A 27,204-nucleotide genomic window follows, 5' to 3' on the forward strand; every position below is an offset into this window, starting at 1 on the left:
AGCAGTAAAGTTTGTACCCACCTCACGATGAAGTCACCTATGGTAGGTTCTAAACTCTTCCCTTCTCACAACCTTGGTCCTGAGGAGTTGTGGCCACCTTCTTGGGGATGGAGCAGTCATACTTTTGCCCCTGTGCTCAATCTGGTTTGGGGGGGTCTAGGCCCCAGGCGGTGCCTCGAAGGGAGGGTATTTGGACTTTGGTTTCCCTGTACCCCATCCTCAGGCCTTCTCCCCAGGGGGTTCCCAGGGCTGGCTCCCTTTCCTCCTCCTCCTCTCCTCCTCCTCTTCTGGTTTTGGCAGGCAGACTGACATCAGTGGGTGTTCCCAGGGAAAGGGAATTCTGAGCCCAGCTCCAGGCGCCCCTTCCCCCATAGCTCAGGGCAGCCGCAACCTCCAGCATTAGAGACTGCAGTGTTGAGAAGCCCTCTGAGCTCCCAGCCCCCTCCCTCTTCACTATCTCCCCACACAGCCCCACCTCACCGAGAAAGAAAAGGGGCCACGAGAGTTCGGGGAGCAGATGCTCGGAGACCTGACGAGTCCTCGGCGCCACGCGGCCGAGCCCAGGAAATGGATCTCGGTTCTGGGGTTACGAGGGGAGCTGTCCAGCCCCGCGGGGTGAGCTAGCAGAAGGGGTGGGCCAACGCCGGCCGGGCGGAGGGAGCGGCGGGCGCCAGGGCCGGGTGGGGCAGCGACTCCCCCTCCAGCCCGCCGGCCCCGGGCGTCGCCCCCGCCCCCCACGTGGCCGCAGCCGTCCCAGCCCCCGCGAGGAAGCTGCGCGGCTTCCTGCGGCTTGGGACCGGGATATAGGAGCCCCCGCCCGGGCCCGGCTCAGCGCCGCCGCTCCTCCTCGCCTGCTCGCCGTGCGATGGCCTCGCTCCGGGCGGAGCGCGCTGTCGGCAGCCCGTGGCTCCCCGCCACCCGCGCCGGGCGACCGGCTGCGCTCCGCCTCCTCCTCCTGCTGGGCGGTAAGCGCAGCGCCCCGAGGTCCGGGCGGGAGGCGCGGGAGGCCCGGGAGGGGAGAGGGACTGGACGTCTCGGAACGGGCCCCGGCGTGCGGGTGCGGACCGCGCTGCCCTCTGGACGGTACCCGGCCTCACCGCAGCGAGGGCGCAGCGCGAGCTGCTTCCCACTTGGGGAAAAGCTGAGATGCCCGGGGCCCCTGCATAAAGCTCTTGGGAGGTCTGGAGCTGGCGAAGAAGGAGGGGTTTTGAATGTGTGAAGGAATTGGTGCTGCCCCCTCTCTTCCGGGCACCGAGGCACCGCGTGGGGGCCTGGAGTGCTCCCTGTCTCTTCTGAAAGTAGCCCTGACTTTCAAGAGTCTCAGACCCCAACCCACACCCCGCTTCCTCCTGGCTCCACATCCCCATCCTCCCATCTCCCTGTCCCTTTTCTGCCCACAGCTGTCCTGAAGCCCCAGGAGTCCTTGGCTCAGCTTCTTCCCACCCCAGACGGCTCCAAGTCGGATGGTGAGTAGCCAGCGACTGTGGGAGGGTGGCCACAGGGAAGAAGAGAGGTCAGTGGGGATGGTTCCTTTCCCACAAGCCAAGCCGCAAACCCAATTGGTGCCCCTAAACTCCTTTCTGTTCTCTCTCTCAGGGTTTCTTGTTGTCTTTCTACCTCTAATCCCACAAAGCCCCCAACCAGCTGTGAGCTGGCCCACCTCACAGGTGGGTTAGAATATTCCTGAAAAAGTGTATGTGGAAACTCTTGCCAGGCTGCAAAGTCCAGTGTACATGGAAGGCATTAAACTTTTCCTGAGCTGGGACTCTCTCCTCAGCTAGGAGTATCTTGCTTGGGAAATTTTCTGAGGCTCTCTGGGCAGTTCCCATATTTGAAGACAGGAACAGCGGTTCCACAATGGAAGTACCTGGACCAGAGGGCTTGGAGGGTGGGGCAGGTTATGGTCAATGTGCAGCATCTCTGCCCACAGGGAAAACGGTGTTGGAGACCTATGGGACAAATGTCCAACAATGCTGGCACGATTATGAGGTTCAGATGGACTCTATCAAGAAGGACTGGTGTGACTGGGCCCTAATTAGCAGGTAGGGGCAGTGCTGGAGGGCGGCTTGGGCCTGGGGCTTGCTCCCTGCGGGTGAGTGTGGGGCAGTCCTCTTTCTGGCCCCAACCCTTCCCTCACTCTAGCCCTCTCCTGTCTCTAGGCCTTATAGCTTCCTTCGAGACTGCTTGGAAAAGGGTGCGGAAGAGTTTGGCCTGGGCTTCCCCAATCCCTGGGCAGAAGAGATCATCTTTGAGACTCACCATATCCACTTTGCCAACTGCTCCCTGGTGCAACCCACCTTCTCAGACCCCCCAGAAGATGTGCTCCTGGCCATGATCATAGCCCCCATCTGCCTCATCCCCTTCCTCGTCACCCTCGTGGTGTGGAGGAGTAAAGACAGTGAAGCGCAGACCTAGGGTGGCATGAGCTGCTTGGCAGCCATCTTACTCCTTTCCTCTGCCACCACCTGCTCTCTCCCCTCCCCTCCCTACTTCCTTCTCTGGCTCCCACCCCAACTGGAGATTCTTCGATTGGTGGAAATGGAAGCTGGGTGGCGTCATCGTGCAAGTTCTGTAATCTTCAAAATAAACCTTTCCTTTTTTTTTGTACGTTGTTCCCCTCTCCATTCCGGGGTGGAGGGGGGCGGTAGGGGGCTGTCTCCTTCTAGAGCCTCTGCCATTCCCACAGGCCCTCAGCTCTGGGCAGCAGAGCTAGAAGAATCTAGAGAGGTCCACTGTTTTGTTCACTTACTGGTCCCTCCTGAACTCCCTCCCCCACCTGAAGGCCACGCCCCTATATCCCTTCCTCCCAAGGCCAGGCCTTTCCTGCCCCTATCCAAACCCAGCTTCAGGAAACTTGCAGGAAGAGACTCCCTTCCGGTCTGGACAGCAGCTGGGGAGGTGAGAGGGGTGGGACGAGAGAGGACTCTGTGTCGTGACTTCTGCAAGGAGGGGGTGCCAGCCAGAAGCCCTGAATTTTCCCCTTCCTCATGCCGCAGTTTACTCCCAGGGCCTGGTAATAGAAACCCTGATGGAACCAACGGGAGTCCATCCCTAAGGACCTCAGGATTGAGGGCAAAGGCAGTGGGGTTTCCTCTACTAGACTCACCACAGGACTTCCCCTCCAGGTCATTGGCTCTCATTCTACATTGTCCCGGACCCTGGGTGGGTGTGGCCTATAGCCTGGCCACACACTGCCCCCTCGTGTCCACTAAAGCCAACCAGAAGATGGACATGGCCTGGAAGAAGCTCAAAACTGAACTGTGAGATCAAAGACCTGTTATCTCCACAGCAACCACTAGTTCTTCATTGGCTGCTTCTTTTAGCTTCTTAAGCCATGCTTATGCTCCCTTAAGACACTTTCCCACTGTTAAGGGCCATACCTAGTGACCCACCGTTTCTGTATACAGACATTCCTGTATGTTCCTTGGATGGTGAGGCCCAGGTTTCACCACAGAACCTTCACTGTCAGTTCTCCCTGGGACAAAACTGCCAGGTCATCAGAAACATCTAGACAGTAGCTTTGTTCTTTAAAAAGATACCTGTTTATTCCTTGTGGCACCTGGCACCTCTTTAGGAACTCTCCTTCCTCCCTTGTTGAAATATCTGCCTTCCTGAGTACATAGCCACTTCCTGGGACGTGCCTGTCTATTCCACAGATATATATGTATGTATTTCCTGGAATATATCTATTTATTCTCTGAGACACACTTTATTCCCTAGGACATTTTGAGGTTTCACCATGAGAATCTTTGCTCTATTCCCATAATGCATCTATCTTCTCCAAGGATGTATCTGTCCTCTTTTTGGCCCATATTTGCCTTCATGCATTTTACTAACATACATCAAAAGCATGTCGGTGCAAGTCACTGTAAATAGCTATTGTGTTGGGAAGACAAGTTAGATAAGGCTTGGTTCTGCTTTGATGTCTTTCATCTGGCAAGAGAGCTGACATGTGCACACATAAACAAAAACAATGGAATGTGTGAGGAGAATCATGCAAGGGATACAAGCCAAATGTCATCTGAGTATAAAGGAAGGAGGAGTCACATTGAGCTAAGGTGCAGTCTAGCTGAGGTCACAGGAGGGTGATTGTGGAGCTGGCATCTGACTAGGTCTTAAATGGAGAGGATTCTCCTACGGGAGACAGTAGAAAAAGAGATGAATTAGAAAATTATTGCAATAATCCAGGTTTGATAAAACAAGGGCATGGATCAAAGGAGTGCTGAATGGAGAAACAGAAAATAATTAAAAAGTAGGAAAAGGCAAAATAGGGGAGGGAATCCATAGGATTTCAATATGAAGGTGAACAAGAGGAGAGGTTAGAGCTGACTCTGGCTTTGAATTTGAGTTACTAGGACAATGGTAGGCTGCCATCTGGGGTCGCACAGAGTCGGACACGACTGAAGCGACTTAGCAGTAGCAGCAGCAGGACAATAATGGAAGTAATAATATTTAAAGGGCCATTAAGAGGAGAAGCTGGCTTGAAGAAAAATATACATATTATGTATGTGTAATATAACAATGGAACAAGATGTAACATAACAGGGAGTGAAGGGCTTCTGACATAGGGAGTTGGAAATGGGAGTGGTCTTGTTGCTGCTGGTAGTATAAAAAAGTTGGAGTTAGGAATACAGGTTTAGTCCCCTGCAGAGAAATGCCACGTGAAGCCATGAGAGGGATGAGTTTCCAGAGAGAAGGTATACTAAAGAGAGCTGCTGTCCTTAGAAAACATGCATACATATACAGTGAGGACTAAAGAAGACAAAAGGGAAAGATCAGAATCAGCAGAACAAGGATAAAGAAAGCCAATGGACGCAAAGGAGATGGTGCCCTTTGAGAGAACATTATCCATTGAAGGGTTCACTCATTTAGTCATTCAATAAATATTTGTTGGACACTTCTGTGGACCAGGGACTGTACACAGTGAAAGATGGACTTCAGTGGGGAGATGTTAGAGATCAGACAGGAAATTGAGAGGGTGGTAGAGTCAAGGAAACTACAAATTTTCAAGTAGGGATGACCTCAGCGTATGTAGACTAGAGGAGAGGAGCCAGGAGAAAGGGAAAAAGAAGGGAAGATGATGCACAAAGAAGTCCTGGAGGAAACTGGAAAGGAGAGGCAAACAGATGCCAAAGGGCTGGCCTTGTCGAGGGGGTTCTCTGGCTGTCCAGCTCTTAAGACTCCGCATTCTCATTGCTGAGCTCCGGTTCTATCCCTGGTCTGGGAACTAAGATCCCACAAGCTGTGTGGAGTGGGCAAAGGAGTAAAAGGGAAAGAAACTGAGAGATGAATTGAGTGTGGTGACAGAGAGGAAGGACTAAGAGGTTCACATGCATGGCCTCAATCTCATAAAAACCGAAGAGATGGGCATTCCGCAGAGAGGCAAGAGAAGGGAACTGGTGGAATGGCTTGATGTGTATGGAAAATTTTTAAAAGTTTCCTTAAGGAATGTGACAGGGAATCAATAAAAGACAAAGCATCACTGGGCTGCACTGATAGAACAGCAGCGAGGTCAGTCAGGGAATTTGAGGCTCAGTCAGAAAGTTCCAGTGATTTTTTTTTTTCCCTGTCAGTAATACTCCACGGTTTAAGGCGTGAAGAAAAGAAGATTGAGGAATAGGTGGGCAGCGATCGACAACTCCGGTTTGTAAAATGAGCAGCAGAGGAGCAGGCAAGGGGACAGAACTGAGTAGTCTAGGCCAGGCGAGAAGTCAAGACCAGTGGAGTCCCGGGCCTTCAGACTAGAAACAGAGGACATGGGAGAGGTGAGACAGAGGTGGCTGTGCTCAAATATGGCAGCTCTGAATCATGGAAGCGGAGCCATTTCCAGGTATAAAAGCTACAAATGAGCTCCTGGGGAAGATGGAGTCGAAGGACACAGGAATTGAGGGGAACTGTGAAGGGTTAAGTTAAAAGCGACACAAACGTTAAGATTAAAAGAAGCCCCGTATAGGGGAAACAAGCCTAGGCTGGGTCCTGGAGACCTGGGTTCTTCTTTAAGTTCTAACTGTGCCACTTTGGGGAAGTCACTGTTCTCTCTGAGGTGGAATCAGAAAACTTCTCGGGGCCCCTTCTGCTCTAGCCCGTAAGAATATGGGGATAATGGCAAGAAACGAGCTGATGAAGATCCCCCCGGTTGGGCCTCCTCTCTCCCCAGAGGCTCCCGGAACCTTTCTGCAGCGCTTTCTGTCCGGACGTGCCGGAGCGGAGACCGGAAGTCCTTTGCCGGCGGGTCCCGGGTTTCCTGGGCTACTACGATGGCGATGAGTTTCGAGTGGCCGTGGCAGTATCGCTTCCCACCCTTCTTTACGTGAGGCTTAGACCCCCCGAGAAGCCCCGATGGACCTCCCTCCCCTCCCCCGGACCCCGGGCTCAGCCCTAATGCTTCAAATGGGGAGGGGGAGAATGGACCCGGTCGCCACTACCCGCAGTCCCCCACTTTCTTACCCGAATGCTCCTCTGGCAAGTGCTGCCGCTCGCCCTCTCTCAAGTCCTCTAATTCTGCGCCCCACCCGCTTCACCCGGCAGGTTGCAGCCGAACGTGGACACTCGGCAGAAGCAGCTGGCCGCCTGGTGCTCGCTGGTCCTGTCCTTCTGCCGCCTGCATAAACAGTCCAGCATGACGGTGATGGAAGCCCAGGAGAGCCCGCTCTTCAACAACGTGAAGCTCCAGCGTATCCTCCCTCAGGCACTTCCACAGCCCACACACATGCACTTCCACCTTTCCCACATGCCCAGACTTCACACTCCCTCTCACCCACAGAAGACAGGTTCCCATCCAGACCGGCCTTGGGAAAGAGCCGGTTTGTGTAGCTGACATCCTTTCCCGCCCCCTCGCCCCCCACTCCTGACACCAGCCCCAATGCAGCACCAACTCCCTCTTGTTTTAGACAATGATGAGTACCTAGGTGTCGTTCAGATCTTACAATTTCGGCCCTGAAGCCAAGTCCCAGGGTTTTTCGACCTGACCCCTTTTGACTTGTTGAAACTTAAGTCTTCTGTATGTCTTCTGTATAAGACTCAAACTCTAGCATTACCTTTAGTAATTTTCTCCGCCTACTCTCCTCACCCCAGGAAGTAAGGATGGTTTTCTTTTGCTGCCTGGTTCATCCTTAAAATATCTGGACAATGGTTGGAGGAAGGAGAGAGGACAGGGAGTGAGAAATGATAGTATCTTTCATTCTCTAAAGCTCTTTTTAACAAACAAAAACAAAACACTTTTTCTTTTTTGCCTGGCATTTTAGGGCCCCCTGCATTGGAAGGGTGGAATCCTAACTACTAGACCACCAGGGAAGTCCCTAAAGCTTTTCCTTTTAATCAGACTAGTTTCTTTTTACCTTCCCCCTCCCCAGTATGCAGGAAATGCCAATTTACATCCTGTTGTGGAATTGCACATCTCAGTGTGTAGGAGGGAGAAGAATGGTAGTTGGTAGCAGGAGCCTGGCTCTGAGAAATTTCATCCCACCAGTTCATTCCATTAATGCCGTTCCCTTAACCTTAAACCAGGGAAGCTGCCTGTGGAATCAATCCAGGTTGTGTTAGAGGAACTGAGGAAGAAAGGTGGGTCCAGTTCATCAGATTCCTTATTTTTCTTCCTAGTGGGGTTCTCCTGAGGACAAATTAGCACAAGTCTTTTCTTTTAAGAACTTTTTTTTCCTCTCCTGGCTTGGAACCCAGAGTGTTCTGTACAGTAGCCCAGTTCCCTGGGTTCTTTTCCCCCACTGGTTTACAAAATTGAAATTTCTCCATCTGTGCCCCAAGACCTGAAGAAGAGAATGGATGCCTTGCAGATAGTAAAACAATTTTTGAATTGCTCTTTCTGAAAGCTGAGTCTTTTCCACTGTGTTCCACCTTTAGTTTGCCTCTTTGTCTCTTCTTGGAGCACGATGCTTTCATAAGTATCTTTTGCAGGGAATCTTGAGTGGTTGGATAAGAACAAGTCTAGCTTCCTGATCATGTGGCGGAGGCCAGAAGAATGGGGGAAGCTCATCTATCAGTGGGTGAGACTATTCTGACACAGTGACCCATGGCAAAGGAGAATGACTATGCTCAGCAGATACCTGGTGTTTTCAGATCCACAATTAGCAAAGTAGGGGAGGGCAGAAAGAGGAAATGTAGGTCTTCCAGGCAAGCCTCTTTCAGTGACTCAATTTCCCTGGCTGCAAAGAACTTCCCTGTCTTTGCCAGTAGAAGGCCAGGGGCTGTGTGAGGCCATGTTTGGAGAATGCAGTACTGGGAATCATGAATACTGTTGTTGGCTGGAGCCTCTGGCCACAGAAGATAAATGGGGAAAGGAAGAGAAAAAAACACAAAAACCTGGACCCCCTCCCCCACTACATCCTTATGGGGCTGCCCACAATATAAATGAGACTCTGAACCAATGTGGGTGTGGGGACAGCCTCTCTCCCCTGCATTCCAGGTCACCACCAGCCCTGAACATTCCCAAGAGAGAGGAGGGGAAGAAGCAGCAACAACCCAAATATAACAAATATACACCGCCCATTTCTGAACAGGAAAACAACCAGGATGAGAGGTCATTCCTCAGACACGTGAAGGCCTGTGGTTTAGTGGTTCTGAGCATGTGTGTACATGTATAAATATAGCACCTGTAAGGGTTTGTGGGTTTTCGGCCACTCCTCTGCTGAGGTGACAGCTCTGGTTTGGGAATAAGTATCATTCCTGGGTCAGAGGTGGAGCTGGGAGTTTGCCTTCTCCCAGGAAATTCCTGGGTCTTACTCAGTCCCTGTATTCTGTGTCCATAGGTTTCCAAGAGTGGCCAGAACAACTCCGTGTTCACCCTGTATGAACTGACCAATGGGGAAGACACAGAGGATGAGGGTAATGCTTTTCCCTCTCCCCCCCAGTTTTATCATGTGAATTCTCTCTAATCTTATTTAGTTGACATTCAAATTTCCCATGTTTTTGTCTCTAAATTCCACATACTAAATAATACAAAGGTTGTTAACCCCATGTCCAAGATGTCTATAAACCACCTGAATTCACATGCAGAACACCCACAATCTTTGTCTGTGGGGGTGTATATCCATTTATCTAGGGATAAAGTCCATATTTTAAGACTTAAAAAAAAAATTTTTGGCCATGCCACAGGGCATGTAGGGATCTAAGTTCCCCAACCAGGTATTGAACCTGTGCTTCGTGCAGTTAAAGCATGGAATCTTAACCAGTAGACTGCCAGTGAGGTCTTCCATGTTATAAGATATTGAAGGGTGTCTGTGACCCATGAAAAGTTAAGAATTATTGGTGTGGATGCTGAATGAGGAACCAGGGCAGGAGATTAAGCCTGAAATCTCCATTCCTTGTTGACTCTGGCTTTCTTTCACCCTTTCTTATAGAGGGTTCAAGATCTGTGGGTGTCAGCTGAAAGGATTGGGCTGACACCCCATCCCCAGCCCTTTAGAATACCTTGGTTTCTGGCCAGACTGGGATTTGTATACTGTTTTGATTTTTACATAGTGTAAATACTCTCTTAGCTCTTTTATCTCTGACTCCATAATGTGTTGATCCCCAGGATCATCAAAAGTACCAATCTGATCTGGGTAAAGGGGGCACCTCCCCTTTCTGCCAGGCCTGGCTGCCCCAATAGTTAACAGCACTTGGCTTTCCCCTCTTTCCTGCAGGCCTCTGCTTGCTACTCCCACCATTATGCCATGACTTAAGTGCTGCAGCATTGCCCAGCCCACCACTCAGGCCAGGCAAAGTTGAAGGTTTCCTTGGAAAGCAAGCTCCCTGACTCAAGACCTGGGCCCCGCAGGGGGTGTGTTGTGCAAGCCTGTTAGGACTTGCCTCCTGTCTCTCACAGCTCCCTGCAGTATCTTGCCGTGTCTCTAGATACTCAGCTGGCCCTTGGCTCCCAGCTTTGTTCTTCTTTTTTTTTTTTTAACTAGGATAGGGCAGATATCTGTGCTAGACCTTTGCAGTCTCCTGGCCAGAAGCATGGCTATACCTCAGTGTGTTAGGACAGGTCCACCCAATGGGTATAGACCCAGTTAGGGACAGCATCCAGTGACAAGAGGCTTGACCTCCCTGGACTTGTCAGGGCCCCTTTTTTGTGCCTCACAAGCAAATGGGGTTACTCTTGAATATAGAGACACTAATGGGGGGATGGTGCGAGAGTGTGCAGGCTCTGAGTCTGACAGAGCAAACAGGAAGGGGGAAATAGCATGAACTCTCGTTTCATGTTGACTCAGGCTTTTGTCCACCCTTTACTCCTGAAGAATACCCAGAAAGGGTGGGTGGTAGCTGTAGCAGTACTGTTGCCCTGGAAAGTTCTCTGCTTCCAGCTCAACTGCTCTCCTCAGAGGCCTTGAGCCCCTAGCAGCATGTCCCTGACTGCTCATCTTTCCCTGTCCAGAGTTCCACGGGCTGGATGAGGCAACCCTACTGCGGGCTCTGCAAGCCCTCCAGCAGGAGCACAAGGCCGAGATCATCACCGTCAGCGATGGCCGAGGTGTCAAGTTCTTCTAGCAGAGACCTATCTCCCTTTACTTCTTACCTCCCACCCTGCCAGGGCTTTCAAAGGGAGACAGACCAAGTGTCCCCACAGACTGGATCTGTGACTCCGCTTGACTCAAAAGGGCTCTAGTCCACGGGTGGGTTTCCTGCTTATCTCATTTGTCTGTCCCTGGGATCTGGTGAGGCTGAGGTGCCAGGGAGGGAATATGTGCTTCTCCTTGTCCCAACTCCCCTGAGCCAGGGTCTGAAACCCAGCACTTCACTTGTGTCATACACGTAAGTACACACACATGGCCTGCACAAGCTTCTGTCATACATGTAAGTACACACACACACACAGCCTGCACAAGCTTCTGTCTGTCATACATGTAAGTGTACACACACACACGGCCTGTACAAGCTTCTGTCATACATGTAAGCGTACACACGGCCTGCACAAGCTTCTGTCTGTCATACACATAAGTGTACACACACACACAGCCTGCACAAGCTTCTGACACACACACACACACACACAGCCTGCACAAGCTTCTGACACCCCCCCCCCAAGCTTCTGTCTCTTCATCCAACCCCACCCTCCACCCCCACCCCTTTAGCTGCTACTGCCTCCTCTCAGGCTGGTGCTGGATCCCTCCTAGGGGATGGGCAAAGCCCTGGCTGCAGGCAGCCCTCCAGGCAATGTGAAGATAGAAGGCCCAGGAGGGGGCCTGGCCATGAGAGCTGGGGCCCAACACTGATTTATGATTATTAAAAAGCTTAACCCCACTGCTTGCTGCTGAAGTTACTACTAGAATGAGCAAAGGGGAGTACTGTGATCTGTTAACCACGCTGAGTGAATCCCCACCTACCTTAGGGGAGAGGTCTTCCCGCACTGGTGGACTCAGTGAGCCTGCGGTTTTACATCTGCTGGGTGGGCTGTGTGAGGGAGTGCGAATGGAACACAGCCTGGGGACAGACGGCTTTCTGTGTCTGCAGTGGAGTAATTTAATGGCTCCCCTCCCTTACCACCTCCCTGTGGAAGTCCTGGACGACGCTGAAGCCCCTCTCTCCATCCATCTGGTCTGGGTCGGGTAGTTGAGGCCGAGGGGAGCTGAGGGGGAGTAAACCGGATATGGACTTTGGTTTATTGGAAACTTTGGCAAACAGAGAGGGGGAGGAAGGAGAGCCCACAGAGCAAAAACAGGCACTTTGGCCAGGGCCAGGCTGCGGTTAAGGTGGGGAGTGGAGAGGATGGGTGACCCGGTCCTTGGTTTGGGGGAGGGGCGGGCTCTGGGGTGCACACACCCATCCCTAAGCAGCCCCGAGGGACTGCGACTTCGGAGAAAACCAGATCTTTCCATTGACCTCTGTATTGTCGGCCCGAGGCCATTCTGGACGATTAGGAGGGGGTGGTGCTACCTTATCTGGGGCGTGCAGACTGGTGGTAGCCTCCTCCTCACCACCTCCCTTTTCTAGGGTCGGGGAGCCGCGGTCACGTTTCATCTCCCTGTCCTAGTACCGTGCTCCCCCAAACAGGTCTGCGCACTCTTAGTGCGCGAGAACACACCGCCTCTCACCGGGCTCCGGCTACGGAAAGAGACTAGGCGGGTGCTCCGGGAGGCCAGGAGGAGGAGGGCCAGCTGCCGGGGGCGGGGCAGTGGCCGAGGTGAGGGGCTGCGCCAGGGGTTCCACTGCACAGGCAGCTCCGAGGGGGCGGCTCTGGGGGGTAGGGGCGGGGTGGGGGCGGCTCTGGGGGGTAGGGGCGGGGTGGGGGCGGGGTGGGGGCGGAGCTGCGGGGCAGGCGAGCCGGGGCTGGGGCCCCAGTAGCTCAGCAGGAGCACTGCGCACCCAGCCAGTCGTCCTATCAGGCCTCCCCGCTTACCGCCTGCAGCGCCCGGTCCTTCCTCATGCTGGCACCCCCAGCCCCAGAGACCGAAGTCCCCATGTCCCAGGCGGAGGCTGACCTGCCCCTGCGTCCCCCGCCGCCCCTTGCCGCGGCGGGGCCGCCCCGCCTCGGGCCCCCTCCCCGCCGGGTGCGCCGCTTCTCCGGGAAGGCTGAGCCCCGGCCGCGTTCTTCCCGTCTCAGCCGCCGCAGCTCAGTCGACTTGGGGCTGCTGAGGTCTTGGTCCCAGCCAGCCTCACCCGTTCCGGAGCCCCCTGATCCGCCAGACTCCGCTGGTTCCGGCCCGGCGATGAGCCCACCGCCCAGCTCCGAAGAGCCCCCTGAGGGCACGTGGACCGCGGGCGCCCCTGTGAAGCCTGCAGACTCCGAGCGTTTGGAGCCCGTGGGCTCCACAGGAGGGTCGGGGTCCCGGGAACAGCCGAGGATCACGGAGGCGGCGGCGGCCCGGGAGCGGCGGCGGGAGCAAGAGGAAAAAGAGGACACGGAGACCCAGGCTGTGGCAACGTCCCCGGACGGCCGATACCTCAAGTTTGACATCGAGATTGGACGTGGCTCGTTCAAGACGGTGTATCGAGGGCTAGACACCGACACCACGGTGGAGGTGGCCTGGTGTGAGCTGCAGGTGCGGCTGGGCGCCCCCTCGGTGACGCCACGGGATGGGACCTTTGGAGGTCTTGGGATGGGAGACCCAGGGAACAGCAGCAAGGGGGATGTATTTTTCCAGTCAAATGTCGGGACACTTGTCCCACTTGCTCTGATGATCCATGGACCTGGCTGATTTCAGGCTGCAGAAGGATAAGCTGAGGCAGGTGGTGTGTGGTAGCTCCCGTATGGATTTAAGACATTCTTACTTTTCCGGCTCCATCTCAACCCTGAGAGCTGGAAAGAAAATAAGATGGGAAATTGGGTAGGGAGCCAGCTCAGACCTGAGGGGTGGCTCACCACTTTCCTGCAGTGGTTACCCACTGTCTCCTCCTCTCCCTTCCCCTTAAGTCCTGAGACCCTCAGTGTGACCCTTATCCTTTTTTCTTGCCCTGGATCTTTGCAGATTAGAAGGCTGGAATGATGGAGGCCAGGAGCTGGGACAGGGTCCTCTCCACTTCCAGAAGATATAGGGGTATTGTAGCAGGACAGGGCCTTCCCACATCCCTTCTGGAACAAACTTCTGGATTTCCCCATGGCTGGGGGAGGGGGAAACAGGGAGCTCCAGCCCTGGCCTGAGTCCAGTCCTGCTCCTCATCCCACTGCCTACCTGAGCTATCCTCTCCCCAGACCAAAAGCACTGAGCCCCATAGGCTTTAGGGGTATGCTGGCTTGAAGGACCTTCCTCCCACAGCGGGGAAACCCAGTTAAGTCTGAGTTAGCAGATTTGGATTCAGACTGAGGGGACAGAGCCTGGAGGAAGGGTCCTCCCCTCCAGCCCTGGCACTGAGCTTGCCCCTTGTGCCTGCCAGTGCCACACCCCAGGCTCTAGGCCAGGCCAGGAGAAGCGTCCAAACTAGGGGTTGGAGGGGGTGGAGGAAGGAAATGGGGGAAGGCAAGACAGCTATGGGGCAGGGGGCGGTCTCCTGGCACCTGGTCCTGGATCCCTTCTCTCTTTGTCTGTACCTCCCTCTGCAGTCCTTCTCCCTGGATCTAGCAGTTACCAGTTTCTGAGGCCAATCCCCTTGCCGGCCCCAATTTTCTGCCCGCCCGCCTGCTTGCTGCCTGCCCGCTGCCAGCCCCCGGGCGTCCCTTCCCGCCCCACGGCCGGCCTGGGCGGCTACAAAGGCGCTATTGAGTTCAGAGCTCCTGGACCGGGCTGCATAAAAGCTCTTGTGTCCAGGAGGGGGTCCAGGGGGCAGCCCCAGGCCCATAGTGGGCGTGTCCTTGGAGCGGCCCAGAGGGGTCAAACCAGGAACTCGGGGTCTACAATCCTGTTGGCGAATGATCCCACCCACTCAGTCCCATCCGTTGGCTCCTACCCTCACCGCTCCTCCAAGCCCCGCCGCGTGTGTCCCCATCCCCCTCTCCGTGGGGGTACTGGGGCCGAGGTGACCGTGACCCTCGTCCCCTACCCCACAGACTCGGAAACTGTCTCGAGCCGAGCGGCAGCGATTCTCAGAGGAGGTGGAGATGCTCAAGGGGCTGCAGCACCCCAACATCGTCCGCTTCTACGACTCCTGGAAGTCAGTACTGAGGGGCCAGGTTTGCATCGTGCTGGTCACCGAACTCATGACCTCGGGCACGCTCAAGACGTGAGCTCCGCGCCTGCTGGTGGTAGTTGGGAGGACTGGTGGTGGGAGGTCGCCACTGCTTCTGGAGGAGCCCGGCCTCCTCAGACTCTACACGCAGGTCCCACTCCGGGCTCACTCTATCTCATCCTCGCCTCTTGAGCGTCTGGAGGCCTGCAGTGCCCCCTAAAGAGTCCTCCACCGTGCTACCCATCTCCTCTGCAAGCTAGCCTATCTTCCTGCAGCGCGCCAGAATCTGGTCTTATCACTTCTCTCCTGAAAACCCCTTTGAATTATCCCGCCGCCCTCCGGATAAAGTCCATTCTTTCCAGCGACTGCTCACAAAGTTCTTATAGGATCCAGCCTACGTTCCGGACAAACCAAATTCCCAGCACCTCCTCCCACCCTGTGCCGTCACTTGTCTCCGTGCCTTTAAGCACGCCTTCCTTTCTGCCTGCAAGGTCTTCATCTCTTCCCATTTTCACCCCTGAACTCCTACTCATCCTTCAAGACACCACAGAAAAGTTATTTCCTCTAGGAAGCCCTCCCCCACGTCCCGGGCAGCTAGTCATCGCTTCCGCACTTCCACAGCACCTTGGCGGCGGCCATATCTTGAATTTACCCGTTTTGTAACCTTCTGTCTACCTGCCACACCCCCTGACTGCCTTTCTGTCTGAGGCCGGGCGCGGATCTGTGCTAGGAGAAGCTAGCGGCAGATGCGTGGGCGGGAGTGGGTGGGGCTACGGGGCGGGGGAACCTCCCAGTGGTGGGCTCCCTCCCCATCCTCTGTGTCCCTCGCTCTGACCCTAGCTGTGCGCCCTCCCCTAGATACCTGAGGCGGTTCCGTGAGATGAAACCACGAGTCCTTCAGCGCTGGAGCCGCCAAATCCTGCGGGGGCTGCATTTCCTACACTCCCGAGTACCCCCTATCCTGCACCGAGATCTCAAGTGTGACAACGTCTTTATCACCGGCCCTACGGGCTCCGTTAAGATCGGGGACCTGGGCCTGGCCACGCTCAAGCGCGCCTCCTTCGCCAAGAGCGTCATCGGTGCGTCCCTCCAGGAGGATCCTTGTCATTCCTACCCTCCCTCCCCTTCCCCTGTCTGGAGAGAGCCTGGGGACCCCCTCCCCCAGTAGATTTAGAAGGGGGTCAGAGTTAGAACCCCCCCACGGAGTTAGAAGACCACGGGGAAGATGAGGAGACTTGTAGCGTGTCCTCTTCCCCACAACCCCCCCACCCAACATACACACAAACACACACACACACACACACACACACACGACGGGAAGGGGTGGGTCTCTTGCACTCCAGAATTCGCGCGGTTGCCCCCACCCCCACTTGTACTTTCAAGGAGAGGGACGAAGCCAGAAAGGAGGCACTGACGTCTGCTGTGGATCCTGCAGGGACCCCGGAGTTCATGGCCCCAGAGATGTACGAGGAAAAGTACGACGAGGCCGTGGACGTGTACGCGTTTGGCATGTGCATGCTGGAGATGGCGACCTCGGAGTACCCCTACTCAGAGTGCCAGAATGCTGCTCAAATCTACCGCAGGGTCACCTCGGTGAGAGGGAGGAGAGGGAATCACAAGTCCCCCCTTCCATTTGGCTGCCCAGGCCACCCCGCGGTCAATGCCCTTTCCCTTAATGAAAACGAGGTAGACACAAAGACGCCCCGGTGAACACTGAAGGTTACTGGATGCACTCACGGCCCCTCCAATACAAGCTGTTTAGAATAACGATGTGTGTAGCGCTCCCTAGAGATTACCGATGATTCAAATCCAATCTCTCATCCGATCCTGTTCCCTGCCCCGCGGGGTGAGCAGGGCAAATGTTCTGCCCTGCATTTTATAAATGAGGACACCGGCTCAGCGAGAGCCTGGTTCAAGGTCGCACTGTCGATACGTGTGTGTGTGTGTGGGGGGGGGGGGTGGTGGGGTCGGGGCGGGGGGACTGGGATTTGAAATCACAACTTCTAAACGTGTACCCGGTGCTTTGGCAACTGCAAGCGCTGCCGCCCCGGGCTGGGGCGGGGTGGGAGGGGGAGGTCAGCAGAAAGCTGGGGCACAGAGAGCCGGAGGCCTCATGCAACTTCATTCCCCAGGGCACGAAACCCAACAGCTTCTACAAGGTGAAGATGCCCGAGGTAAAGGAGATCATTGAAGGCTGCATCCGCACGGATAAGAATGAGAGGTGGGTGGAGGGGGCAGGGCGGACGGGGGTGGGGTAATGGCGGGGGGAGCGGGCGGCGGTGGGGCTCTGCTCAGGTTGGCACCGCCCTCAGGTTCACCATCCACGACCTTCTGGCTCACGCCTTCTTCCGCGAGGAGCGCGGCGTCCACGTGGAGTTGGCGGAGGAGGACGACGGAGAGAAGCCGGACCTCAAGCTCTGGCTGCGCATGGAGGACGCGCGGCGAGGGGGGCGCCCACGGGACAACCAGGCCATCGAGTTCTTGTTCCAGCTGGGCCGGGACGCGGCCGAGGAGGTGGCTCAGGAGATGGTGAGCGGAGGACAGCATGCCTGCCGCGTAACTGGGCGTGTGAGGGGCGTGTGGATCTCAACCGGAGAGGCCAGTGCCTTGTGGGTGCGATGTTTGGGTGGTGGGTTGTCTGGGTGGTGGGCTCAACGAAGCCCTCTCCGAGTTTCCTACGAGTGTCTCCCTGCTGCCCTCGCCTTAACGCACCTGCGGGCACACCTAGTGTTCTCCTCAAGTCAAGTCAAAGATTTCCTTTTCCAGCCCTGGGTCCCTCAACCTCCCTGTTTTAACTTCCTTCTGATCCGGCTTTCCCGAATTGTCCTCTCTCCGTGTTATCTATTTTTCCCTTTCTTGTTTCCCCGACTCCATCTTTTTCTTGATCTTGCTTCATGCTCGGAACCGTGCATTTGAGAAAGCCTGTCCGCTCTAGAGTTAAATGCTTCTTTCCATTTCATCAGGCCCTCCATTACGGAATGGGTCCCCATCAGTCTTGTTTTATACCAGGATACATTCCCATCTTTCTCCTCCACAAGACTACAAGGTCTTGAGGGCAGAGACTGTGTGTATTGACCCTTCTGCCCCTGACGGTGCTTAGCACGTGATGGGAACTGTTAACCACCCACATCTTAGAGCCCTTTCATGTGCATCTGATGGTTGTTACCAACCGTGCATAGAGTGATTTTATCTGATTTACTGCTGAGGAAATGAAAGCTCAAAGAAGCTGAATATCTTGTACCAGGTCCCAAGCAAGAAAGTGGCACAACTGACTCAGGTTGTTCAGATTTTGAGTCAGTTCATCCTGCCCCACCTTTACCTGCCCAGTGAAGCTTGTTATTGAAATGAATAAGGATAATGAATAGAAGCTGGTGGACCAGGAGAGGCATATATGAGAGGCAGAAGATGTGGGGGTGGTCTGAGGTGGGAAGGGAAAGAATATGATATTCTTGATGGGAAAATGCAGTTGAAAATGTGGGAATCATCTGTTGGTGGATCTGGGTCAAGAACCTAAGAATGTATTTGAAATAAGACATAGAAGTCAGTCTCTGTAGCCCAGCTCAAACCTGACCTGAGATTGGGACCTGGTCCATTACATACAGAGGTTCTTGACTTTAACACTAGTGACATCATTGTTCAGGAGACTGTGCCATACTGTTGTAGGTTGTTGAGAAGAATCCCTGGCATCAACTTAGAGGATCCCAGTGGGATCACCCCCCAAGTTGTGACAACTAAAAATATCTACAGATATTTTTCTCCACCATCCCCCCAGAGCAATTGACTTAGAGTATAACCTTGAACTGGCCACTTACTTTACTTATTTCTAAAATAGAGTTGATAAGACCTATCTCAGAAGGTTGCTGGAAGGATTTAATGATGATATGGTAAAGAGTTGCCAGTTGGATTTCTCTGGTCCAGTGGCTAGGACTCCATGCTCCCAATGCAGGGAGTCCAGGTTTGATCCCTGGGCAGGGAACTAGATTCCACATGCTGCAACTGAAGATCTTACCTGCCACAGCAAAGATCCAGCGCAGTCAAGTAAATAAATGGCTTTTTAAAAAATGCCAGTTGTGGACACAGTGCGTAATCAATATATGTTCCTTTTCATGTATATCCTAGAGGCCTCAAGAAGGTGTCCTGATGGGGCTTTGTTGAGGGATGGTGAATCTCACCTCAAACTGTGTTCCTCACCCTTCCAACTCCAGGTGGCCCTGGGCTTAGTGTGTGAAGCTGATTACCAGCCAGTGGCTCGTGCAGTGCGTGAACGGGTTGCTGCCATCCAGCGAAAGCGTGAGAAGCTGCGCAAAGCTAGGGAGTTGGAGGCCCTCCCCCCAGCGCCGAGACTCCCACCAGCAGCTGTCCCCATGACTCCTGGTCCCTCCAGTGCCTTCCCTCCTGAGCCTGAGGAGCCAGAGGCAGACCAGCACCAGCCCTTCCTCTTCCGCCATGCCAGCTATTCCTCTACCACCTGTAAGTCACCTCTGACATCCCAGAACCCTTGACCTCTGCCCCCCTACCCAGAAGTTCAACCCAACAGCATTGTCACTTACCCAGCCTTCCACATCTAGCCAGGGCTCCTTCTGGGAAAGAACTCTCCCACAGCCCCAGGCCCCCTCCTTGCTCAGGCAGTCCCCTGCTCAGCCATCACCCTCCTTTATTTCCCCTTTTTTGATCCCCTCCCTCCCCCACCAGCGGATTGCGAGACTGATGGCTACCTCAGCTCCTCCGGCTTCCTGGATGCCTCAGACCCTGCCCTTCAGCCCCCTAGCGGGGTGCCATCCAGCCCCGCTGAGTCCCATCTCCGCCTGCCTACGGTGAGAGGGGGTCACATGGGGGGGCTCCCAGCTATTCCAAGCCCACGACCTAGCTCTCATCCTGTAAAACTCAACACCGTGACCTGGCCCCATGTCCTTGGAAATCCACCACTCTTGTCCTCATCTTTATTCCCTCTGCCTAGTACCCCAGCACCCTTGATATCGTCTTCTTGGAACCCAACAGCTGTTCTCCCCTGACCTCATGAACCTGTATTCTGTTTCAGGCTTTTGCTCTATCCATTCCACGTTCTGGCCCCGGCAATGACTTTTCCCCTGGAGAGAGGTAAGTTCTGGTCTGAGTGGGCGCTTCAAGGTGAGCTATACGGAGCTCTGGGGTCCAGTGTCTTTTCCCTTTTCCAGCTATGCCTCAGATGCAGCGTCAGGCCTTAGTGATGTGGGAGAAGGGATGGAACGGATGAGGAGACCCCCAGGGAAAATCCTCCGGCGTAGACCCCGATCCCGGCTTCGGGTTACAAGTGTAAGGAGGGGGCACAGGAGTTCGGGAATAACCTACAGGGCCTGGATGCAACTGTCAGGGACGGGGGTGCGGTCAGCCAGAAAAGGCGAGAAGCATTGTGTTACTGGTACCCAAGAGGCCGCCAGTCGTGTTTTCAATACGAGACTTTAGGGGCAGAATCTGCTTCTCTCCAGTTCCAATCTGGCCACTGTGACTTGGGTGGAGAGGGGTGGGGACACTTAATGAAGACAGAGCTTGACCTCCTCCCCTCTGCTGACTTTGACTCTGAAGGTCTCAGACCAGAACGACAGAGTGGTTGAATGCCAGCTGCAGACGCACAACAGCAAGATGGTGACCTTCCGATTTGATCTGGATGGGGACAGCCCAGAAGAGATTGCAGCTGCCATGGTGAGGGAGAGATGAGAGCACATTCTATAGATCTGAGACAAGAGTCTCCCTCCTGATGTCCCCGGGTGCTGAACTGCCCTACCCTCAACCCCCACAATCCAATGACAAGGGTTTCAAAGCTGGTGGGCCCTCCGTGCAGTGACACTGAAGACTTATCTGCCCTTGTCTGGGAGGAGATTTCTGTTTATCTAGGGAGGTTTGGATCCTCAGCTGGAGCAATTTGAGACTAACACAAGATATCCGCAAGTGCTGCAGTGAAGTGTACGCTAGACACGTGATGCTGTGGCTATAAGGAAAGGATGGGCTGTAGGGGAAGGATCAGCAGCGCAAGAGGAAGGACTCATGCCAGGTCTTGACAGATGGGTCAGAATGGCAGTGAAGAGTGGAGAGGGCGTGTCTAGTGGTGGTATGGCAAAGGAGAGGCATGGGAACAGGGAGTGACTTGAAGTATAGGGCTGGGAGGGCTTCTTGAGGAGACCTTTGTCACTGGAATTAAGGGTTCCTCTTGGAAGCAATAAGATCCTGCTGTAAAGCAGAGAACTATATTCAGTATTCTAGGTAGTAAATCATAATGGAAAAGAATATTAAGAAAGAATGTATATATATTAATCACTTTGCTATACAGCAGACTTAACATTGTAAATCAACTATACTTCAATTTAAAATAAGTTTGGTAGAAGTGAGGTTGGGCATGTAATGTGGGCTTAAGCATGTAATGTGAGCATGTAATGTGTAATGGAGTCTTAAGAGTTAAGAGCATAACACCATGAGAAGAGGTTTTAAGAAGACTGTTCTGTTGTGGGATGTGGGAGAGGGCTATGGGTAGGGTATCCAGTTGGAAGATGGATGCAAGAAGCCAGATGTGGTCCAAGGAGAGAATGGATTATGGAGAGGGAGAAGAGGGGTGAATCTGGGGGTTATTTTGGGAAAAATAACCTACTGTGTCATCCAGTAATTGATAGACATAGTACAGTGTCCATAGAAGATGGTCAGTAAATACTTGATAAGTTGACATGAGAGGGAGTTAGGGCAAGGGTGACCTGTAGCTTGGAGGAACTCATAGGAATAGGCCATCAAAGGAGTTAAGTTTTAAAATGAGAGTATGGCTTTGTTTTTTGGAGGGGGTATCATGATGAGTGAGCTTGAATGACAGAGGGGCAGGAAAGATAAGATCCTCCATAAGTAAGCAGAATATGGGTCAGGCAGGACTGGGAGGAGTGGATCTGGGAGTCTCAGCACAGAGTTGAGCACGAGAGAAGATGGGCCTGCAAAGCCAGAGGTGTAGAGGAGTATCTTAGTAGATACCCCCAGTTGTGGAATGGGGAGCAGGGATAGGTTATCAAAGGATAGAATCAGAACCCGAGACATAGAAGGAACTCTGGAATATTTTAGTAAAAACTGAGGAAGGAGATTGCTTCGAGGAGGCATAGGGTGAGGCCTGAGGCAAGACCACACTGGCTTTTGTCAGGAGGAGGTCTTTGTGGGAGACCAGTTTCAGTGGAGTGGGGGCGGTGGCTGGCAGCCTCTGGGATGCAGGAGGGAAGGGAATGGAATAAACGTCAGACTTCGGGAACTCCCTCTAAATCTTCCTCTCCATCATGTCATTCAGCTTGTGTCCAGGAAAAAGACAAAACAGCACCTGGCATGCAGGTTTATCAACTTCTGTCAAGCCACTCAGCCCTTTAAGAATCTTTCATCCAGCCACACTGGTTTCTGAATGGTCCTCTGAAGAGGCCTACTTGCCTTTTCAGCTTCTGCTTCCATCTTTTCAGGGGTCTTTCTCCCTGGGAGCTTTCTCTATGGGCTTTCAAGCCCAATTCAGATCCCACACAACCAGAGGGACCTTGTCCCTGAACCCAGGATCCATTGCCTTCTTTTCTTTCCTTACTAGCCCACCCTCCCTTCCTCTCTCAAGGATTCTCTCAAGACTTTAAATTTGCTTTTTTGCCCCCAAATCGGTAGTTGCTACCTGAGGTTACAGAGTAAGGTCCAAATGCTGGAGCATGACCTTTAAAATTCACAGCACTCTCAGCTGTACTTCAGTCTTCGCTATTTTGTGAATGTGCCCTTTGCTGCCTCAGAACACTGCAGAACAGAGGAAAGGATGGAGGTTCACATAAGACCCGAGTTCCAACTTCAGCTCTGTTAGCTACTAATTTGGCAAACTTGGGCAAGTTTCTTAACCTCTCTGAATTCATCAGTAAAATGGAGGGGATATTACTTATTTTGCAAAGATGTTCTGATGGGCTTCCCTGGTGGCTCAGACCGTAAAGAACCTGCCTGCAGTGCGGGAGACCCACCTTTGATCCCTGGGTCAGGAAGATCCCCTGGAGAAGCAAATGGCAACCCACTCCAGTATTCTTGCCTGGAGAATTCCATGGACAGAGGAGCCTGGAGGGCTACAGTCCATTGGATAGCAAAGAGTTGGGATGCAGCTGAGTGACTAACACTTCTCACTTTTCTGATGTAATATATGAGAAATGATATAGCATGTATGAGAAGTGAAATGATAAAAGTATGGGAAATGTCCACATGTGGTAGGTCCTCAATAAAGGGTTGCTTTTCTTAGTCATCCTTCAAGGCTCAGCTCTAGAGCCATCTCAGCTCCCCACTGTCTCCTGAAGTGTTATGAACTGCTTTCTTTTTGGAATGGTGTTTTATTTATTTCTGCTTATTTATTTATTTTTGGCCAAGCCATGTGGCAGGTGGGATCTTCCCTCACTAGGGATTAAACCGAGGCCCCCTGCTTTGGGAGCACAGAGTCTTAACCACTGGACCATCAGGGAAGTCCTAGAAAGGCATTTTTAAAAATCATGGTGAAAAACACATAACATAACGTGTGTCATTTTAACCATTCTGAAGTGTACAGGTCAGTAGTGTAAAGTATATTCATATTGTTGGGCAATAGGTCTCTGGAACTGTTTTATCTTGCCAATCTGAATCTCTACCCATTAAACAGCGGCTCTCCCTTTCCCCCTCCGGGAATAGCACTTTTATCTGTACCTCAATCATAAATGCCTTACCTGCCTTGAGCTGACTTGGAGTCTATCGAGTTATATATGTGTGTGTCTCTTCCACTAAGATTTTGGGCTTCTCTGAGACCAGGACAGTGTTTTCTGCTTCCTTGTTCCCTCAAAGAATCTAGCCTATGCCTGGTGCATAAAACACTCAGTAAGTGTTTGTGTACCTGAATGTTACATTTATTACATATTGCCTTATTTTTACTTAACTCTGTGGAGCTGTGTATATGTGGATCTGTGTGGCACATTTTACAAGCTGTATGAAAGCAGGAGTTGTGTCCAAAAGCAGGTGAGGCGTCAGTGGAAATATAACTCAGGTTTTGGCTTTAGAAAGTTCTGGGTGCAAATCCTGTGATCTTGGGAAAACTGAACTGCACCTCGTTGAGCATTGGTTAGCATAACTCTAAAGTAGGGGTGTTCGTGTAGACCACAGTAAGCTGTTGATGTCAAATGTGATAAAATACATAAAGATCTGTTATAAACACGCATGCTATGAAGGTTAGCTCCTTTCCTCTAAGCTGTATTTCTCCTTAGAACCACACAGTGCCTGGCACACAGCTGATGCTTACTACTTGTTTTAGATTGATGAGCAGAAACAGTGGGGTGAAGGGTTGGATTTTTAAAGAAACGGACAAGTGGAATTAACCGAGCCCCCCTTTCTCTTCCTACTGATTCTCACCAGGTGTATAATGAGTTCATTCTGCCCTCGGAGCGAGCTGGATTCCTGAACCGGATTCGGGAGATTATCCAGCGAGTGGAGACCCTGTTGAAGAGAGATACTGGCCCTGTGGAGGCTGCTGAAGACCCTCTGAGTCCCCAGGTCAGACCCCTGTGGGCACCTCCAGGGGGATGTGGCTCTGCTACAGGCTTCATTACTTTTTTCCACCAGTCCTCTTGGATCTAACTTGTCTTTATCTCTAGGATTCCAAAACAATGGCTCTTCCCCAATTTGAGAGTCTGATGAAAGCCATGGACTCTTGTTCCAGAAAAATGTGTTCAGTGCATACTTTTTTTTTTCAGTGCATACTTTTAACTCAGTATTTTGACATAATTTCAGACCTACAGAGAAGTTGCAATAGTTGTACAAAGAACTCCTGGGTGCTCTGTCTAGATTTGCTAGTAGTGTTTTGTTACATGAGCTTTAGCCTTTTCCCTTCCTCTCTCCCCATCCACGTGTGTGTGCATGCATTCTTTTTTTGGAAGCATTTAAGTAAGTTGCAGGTGTCATGCCCCTTTACCACTAAATATTTCTTGAAAACACTTTTGAATCCCTTGAAACTCATCTGTGGACTCATAGAAGCTCATGAGTCTTGGCTTAAGAAGCCCAGCCTGAAACTTTCCATCTAAGACTCAGCTCTTCCCACTGTGACATTTCTCTCTCTCAGGAGGAGCCAGCACCACTGCCTGCTCTCCCGGGGTCCCCCCCAGACCCATCCAGGGGTATGTACTGCATTCTGTCCCTACTCATCCCACCCTTGGGGTTGCTTCATGGAAATGGAGGACTGGAATCTCAACGTCCCCTCCCTCCCTTCCCAGCAGAGCTCCAGAGCAGCACCTCCCTGGAGCAGAGATGCTGGGCAGCTTCCTCCGCCTCCACATCTTCTCCTGGAACTCCCTTGTCTCCTGGAAACTCCTTTTCTCCTGGAACCCCGGTTTTCCCAAGTCCCATCCTTCCCGTCACTTCTCCCCCATGTCATCTCAACCCCTCCTCATTCTCCCAAGTTTCTCCTCAGGCCTCCTCAAATCTCTCTCCACACCCCCCAAGCTGCCCGCTTCCACTCTCCCCCAGTGCACCGCAGTTTCCAGTCCCATCTGCTCAGTTTCCACAGAGTTCTCTTCTCCCCGATTGTTTCCAGGTCCCTCTCGCTCCTCCCTCCTTTGCCCCCTGCCCCTCTGCTTGTCCCCTCCCCTCCACCACCGCAGCCCCTCTCCTCTCTCTGGCAAGTGCCTTCTCTCTGGCTGTGATGACTGTGGCTCAGTCCCTGCTGTCCCCATCCCCTGGGCTCCTGTCCCAGTCTCCTCCAGCTCCTCCTGGTCCTCTCCCTAGCCTGTCCCTTCCTACTCCCTGTACTCCTTGTGGCCAGGAGCAGACTTTATCTCTGACAGCTGAGATGGAGGGTGAGGTGAGCAGGAAACCAAGAGGGATGATTGGGCGGTGGAAGAGGGGCAGGTGGCCTTCATTCTGGATCATTTCTCTACTCACAGACCCACACTTTATAGGCTTCTCCGAATATTGGTTGGCCACTCCCAGGTGAAGCCAGATTGGCGCCCATCTCAGAAGGTGAGATCTTTGACCACTGACCCTCCCTGCCCATCATTCTCAGTGACTTTATTTCCTACCACTGATTTCTGTTCCTTCTTCCACGATGCCTTCTTTGTCTTGCTACAGAGGGAAAGCCTCAGCTTGTTGGGCGCTTCCAAGTGACTTCATCCAAGGAGCCAGCTGAGCCTCTTCCCCTGCAGCTGGTATCCCCAACTCCCTCTGGCTCCCCGAAGCCTCCAACCCCTCAGCTGACCTCGGAGAGCTCGGACACGGAGGACAGTGCTGGAGCCAGGCCAGAGGCCAGGGAGGCTCTGGCTGAAAGTGACCGTGCAGCCGAGGGCCTAGGGGCTGGAGCTGAAGAGGAAGGGGACGATGGGCAGGAACCCCAAGTAGGGGGCAGCCCTCCACCCCTGATCCATCCCAGCCCAGTGTGGATGAGTTACTCCTATAGCAGCCTGTGTCTGAGCAGTGAGGAGTCAGAGAGCAGTGGGGAGGACGAGGAATTCTGGGCTGAGCTGCAGAATCTTCGGCAGAAGTGAGTCTGGGGAGAATGGTGGTCAGGAAGTGGACTTGCTAGAGCCAAGTGTTGGGCCAGCCCTCTCATGACCCTGGTGTGTCCTCAGGCACTTGTCAGAGGTGGAGGCACTACAGACACTACAGAAACAGGAAATCGAGGACTTGTACAGCAGGCTTGGGAAGCAGCCCCCGCCAGGGATCCTGGCCCCTGCTGCTATGCTGTCTAGCCGCCAGCGCCGCCTCTCCAAGGGCAGCTTCCCCACCTCACGGCGCAACAGCCTGCAGCGTTCTGAGCCCCTGGGCCCGGGTGAGACAGAAGTCACCAGCTCCCATCGTTCCAGAGTCCCCTCCCTAGTGATCTGTCTTTCAGGCCCTGGGGGTCTGCCCCTTGCTGTGGGGGGACTAGCCCCCCGCTTTTCCCTGTGGCCCCTTCCCTCATTCAGTGCTCTCCCTCCCCTCCCCATCCTGCACCCAGGCATCATGCGAAGGAACTCCCTCAGTGGCAGCAGCACCGGCTCCCAGGAGCAGCGGGCAAGCAAGGGGGTGACATTCGCCGGGGATGTTGGCAGGATGGTGAGGGCGGGCCCAAGGGAGGGAGAGCCCAGGGAATGGTAACTCCTCCAGCTCTGGAGGTTCCTTAGTACTTCTTTTTCCTCCAGTGAATTATGAACAGAAGCCATGTGTCTCACCCACACCTGAGCCCGCCATGGAGCTTGTGCCCTTAGAATCTGCTGACCAACTCAACTCTGCAAGGAAGACCTCAGCACTGAGGGAGGAGGAGGCCGGACGGGCGTGGACAGTGCTGCTCCCCTAGAAGGAAGAGCCAAACATGTGGGAACTGTTTGATGTGTACAGAAGGTGTACGTTCTATAAATCCTCATCCTTGCCACCTCCCCAGCTGAGAGAGAACCACTAAACAGTCCCACCCGAGTCCAGATGACTCTAGAAGGCACACTCCCAGATGGGCAGGAGGAGGGAAAATTAGTAGCAGCCAATAAAAATTCTGGAACCTAGAACCTGGTGAATCTGTATGGATCTTAGAAACCCGGCAAAGCTCTGTGGGGGAACTTCCCTGGTGGTTAAGGACCCACCTCTCAATGCAGGGGACATGGGTTCCATTCCTAGTCAGAGAAGATTCCACATGCCCCAGGGCAACTAAGCCCATGTACCACAACCACTGAGCCTGCA

General features: G+C 53.3%; 3 protein-coding genes across 14 annotated transcripts; all 3 read left to right on the forward strand.

Moving 5' to 3' along the window:
* Positions 1-662: 662 nt before the first annotated feature.
* RAMP2 (receptor activity modifying protein 2) lies at positions 663-2,607 on the forward strand. The gene is made up of 4 exons (XM_069541606.1): positions 663-965; positions 1,401-1,466; positions 1,931-2,042; positions 2,160-2,607. Exons 1-4 carry the CDS (start codon positions 866-868, stop codon positions 2,413-2,415), a joined length of 534 nt encoding a protein of 177 aa, XP_069397707.1. The 5' UTR covers positions 663-865; the 3' UTR covers positions 2,416-2,607.
* Positions 2,608-2,837: 230 nt separating this feature from the next.
* Positions 2,838-11,238, forward strand: VPS25 (vacuolar protein sorting 25 homolog). The gene is made up of 7 exons (XM_069541608.1): positions 2,838-2,898; positions 6,158-6,310; positions 6,529-6,674; positions 7,507-7,560; positions 7,912-8,000; positions 8,763-8,838; positions 10,373-11,238. Exons 2-7 carry the CDS (start codon positions 6,258-6,260, stop codon positions 10,483-10,485), a joined length of 531 nt encoding a protein of 176 aa, XP_069397709.1. The 5' UTR covers positions 2,838-2,898; positions 6,158-6,257; the 3' UTR covers positions 10,486-11,238.
* Positions 11,239-12,043: 805 nt separating this feature from the next.
* Positions 12,044-27,032, forward strand: WNK4 (WNK lysine deficient protein kinase 4). Of its 12 annotated transcripts, XM_069603746.1 has the most exons (20): positions 12,247-12,977; positions 13,404-13,472; positions 14,420-14,592; positions 15,397-15,617; positions 15,974-16,131; positions 16,671-16,759; positions 16,851-17,067; positions 18,744-19,008; positions 19,231-19,352; positions 19,577-19,635; positions 19,713-19,830; positions 20,101-20,217; positions 23,920-24,057; positions 24,623-24,677; positions 24,777-25,360; positions 25,458-25,518; positions 25,627-26,035; positions 26,124-26,323; positions 26,492-26,589; positions 26,676-27,032. In XM_069603746.1, the coding sequence occupies exons 3-20, from the start codon at positions 14,471-14,473 to the stop codon at positions 26,676-26,678; spliced, it is 3,036 nt and encodes a 1,011-aa protein (XP_069459847.1). In that variant the 5' UTR covers positions 12,247-12,977; positions 13,404-13,472; positions 14,420-14,470; the 3' UTR covers positions 26,679-27,032. The 12 variants fall into 12 exon arrangements, with proteins under 12 accessions (XP_069459845.1, XP_069459841.1, XP_069459843.1 ...); XM_069603744.1 differs by lacking the exon at positions 13,404-13,472 and adding an exon at positions 12,044-12,118 and having other exon boundaries at positions 12,539-12,977; positions 24,774-25,360; positions 26,124-26,589; XM_069603740.1 differs by lacking the exon at positions 13,404-13,472 and having other exon boundaries at positions 12,234-12,977; positions 24,774-25,360.
* Positions 27,033-27,204: the final 172 nt, after the last annotated feature.

Source organism: Ovis canadensis, chromosome 11 (genome assembly GCF_042477335.2).
Source record: "Ovis canadensis isolate MfBH-ARS-UI-01 breed Bighorn chromosome 11, ARS-UI_OviCan_v2, whole genome shotgun sequence".
NCBI lineage: Eukaryota > Metazoa > Chordata > Mammalia > Artiodactyla > Bovidae > Ovis > Ovis canadensis.